At 58.6% G+C, this 1,344-nt stretch overlaps 1 protein-coding gene across 1 annotated transcript in view; it reads left to right on the forward strand.

Annotated features, from left to right (window-relative positions):
• LOC104495282 (sulfhydryl oxidase 1-like) overlaps positions 1-1,344 on the forward strand; it is a gene marked incomplete at both ends in the record, with an annotated part of 6,849 nt that overhangs the window by 1,116 nt on the left and 4,389 nt on the right. Inside the window, 2 exons of the mRNA XM_010138231.1 lie at positions 363-411; positions 590-692. Of these exons, the coding sequence (XP_010136533.1) occupies positions 363-411; positions 590-692 (152 nt within the window). The remainder of the gene's footprint in view (positions 1-362; positions 412-589; positions 693-1,344) is intronic.

Here is a 1,344-nt window from a genome sequence, read left to right on the forward strand (position 1 = left end):
GGAAAAAACCCTTCTCCTGCTTGGTGAGAGCTCTTGAGCATGGAGACGGTGGTTTGCAAGCCTGGGAAGGTCCTGGCTGCCTCACTGAAGACACCTGCCTGCCCGCACTCAGCCCTTGGCTGGAGGTGGCTTGCAGCCTGTGCCTGCATCCTTCCCCTCTGGGGATGGCCCACGAGATGGGGACGCAGCCAGGAGCTCTGTCTGCGGTGGCTGGTGTTGGTCAGCACGCTGTAACATCATGGGGGAACTGAGGCAGAGCAGGTCTGGGGGGATCCTCTGCCTGCTGGGCTGAGGTGTCTCCCTGTCCCGCTCCAAATGCTCTCGTTCCAGTTACCCCCTGTGTTTGTTTTCTCCCCTTTCAGTTCTTCAGAGCGTTCAGCAAGAAGGCAGAGGATGGCATAAGGATTACCAGTGAGTACTGCGAGCCACAGAGTTTTCTTGCCCCAGGTGCAAACAGCCCTGCTGCCCATGCCCCCCATGCGTGGGCATCTCGGGGAACCTGGGAGGGCATCTCTGAGTGGCTCCCCTTGGCTCTGCCATGGGACTAGCTTCTCCAGGACTGACCCCTTGGTGTCCTGTTGCCCTGCAGATCCCAGTGCCACCGTTGAGGAGCTGCGCCATGCCATCATCACCAACCTCGAGCAGAGCCAGGACGCCTGGCCACCTGCCTGTCCTCCGCTGGAGCCAGCGAGGTAGAGGCGGCACCATGGGGGGTGGCTCTGGCAGCCTCCGTCCCGTGGAGAGCAGGTTCCTGGGGGAATCCTCAGCCAAAAACCAAGCACGGAGCAGCTGCTGCATCACCCATGGCCCAGGGAGATGCAAATGACCTGGCCAGGCTGAAGTCACTTACGTGGCCTGGATGAGATGAACCATGTTGTTGCATCTCCTAATGAACCTGCTCATCAGCCGTAATTAGAGCAAGAGGTGCCGGGGCCGCGGCAGTGCCGCGCTGCGCTGAGTGAGGCTGCTGCTCTTGGCAAATTTTTCCCGCCCCAGGGAAGGGTTTTCTCGATTAAATACAAAACTGTTGAGATCTGAATTGTCTTTTCCCGGTGCAGGTGGTTGCCCCCCTGTCCTGGGGTGAGGAGTATTTGGCTTTCCCAGAGCGATGGCTGAGCTGGGCATTGCCTCAGGTCTCTCATGATCTGTGTCCTAGCCAAAAAAACCAACAGCCTGGTTCAAGTTCGTTCTGTTTTTTCCGCTGGGTGAGAACGCAGCTCCCCCCCGCCTTGCCCTGCCTGTGCTTTGTGTTCTGCCTCCTTGGCTGAGCCCTGTTGGTTTTCACAAAGTCTGTGAACCAGAGCAGAAAACAGGACTGGAAACTTCAGTGGGGCGGAGCTGCCT

The sequence above is a fragment of the Buceros rhinoceros genome, unplaced genomic scaffold (genome assembly GCF_000710305.1).
Source record: "Buceros rhinoceros silvestris isolate BGI_N320 unplaced genomic scaffold, ASM71030v1 scaffold36346, whole genome shotgun sequence".
NCBI lineage: Eukaryota > Metazoa > Chordata > Aves > Bucerotiformes > Bucerotidae > Buceros > Buceros rhinoceros.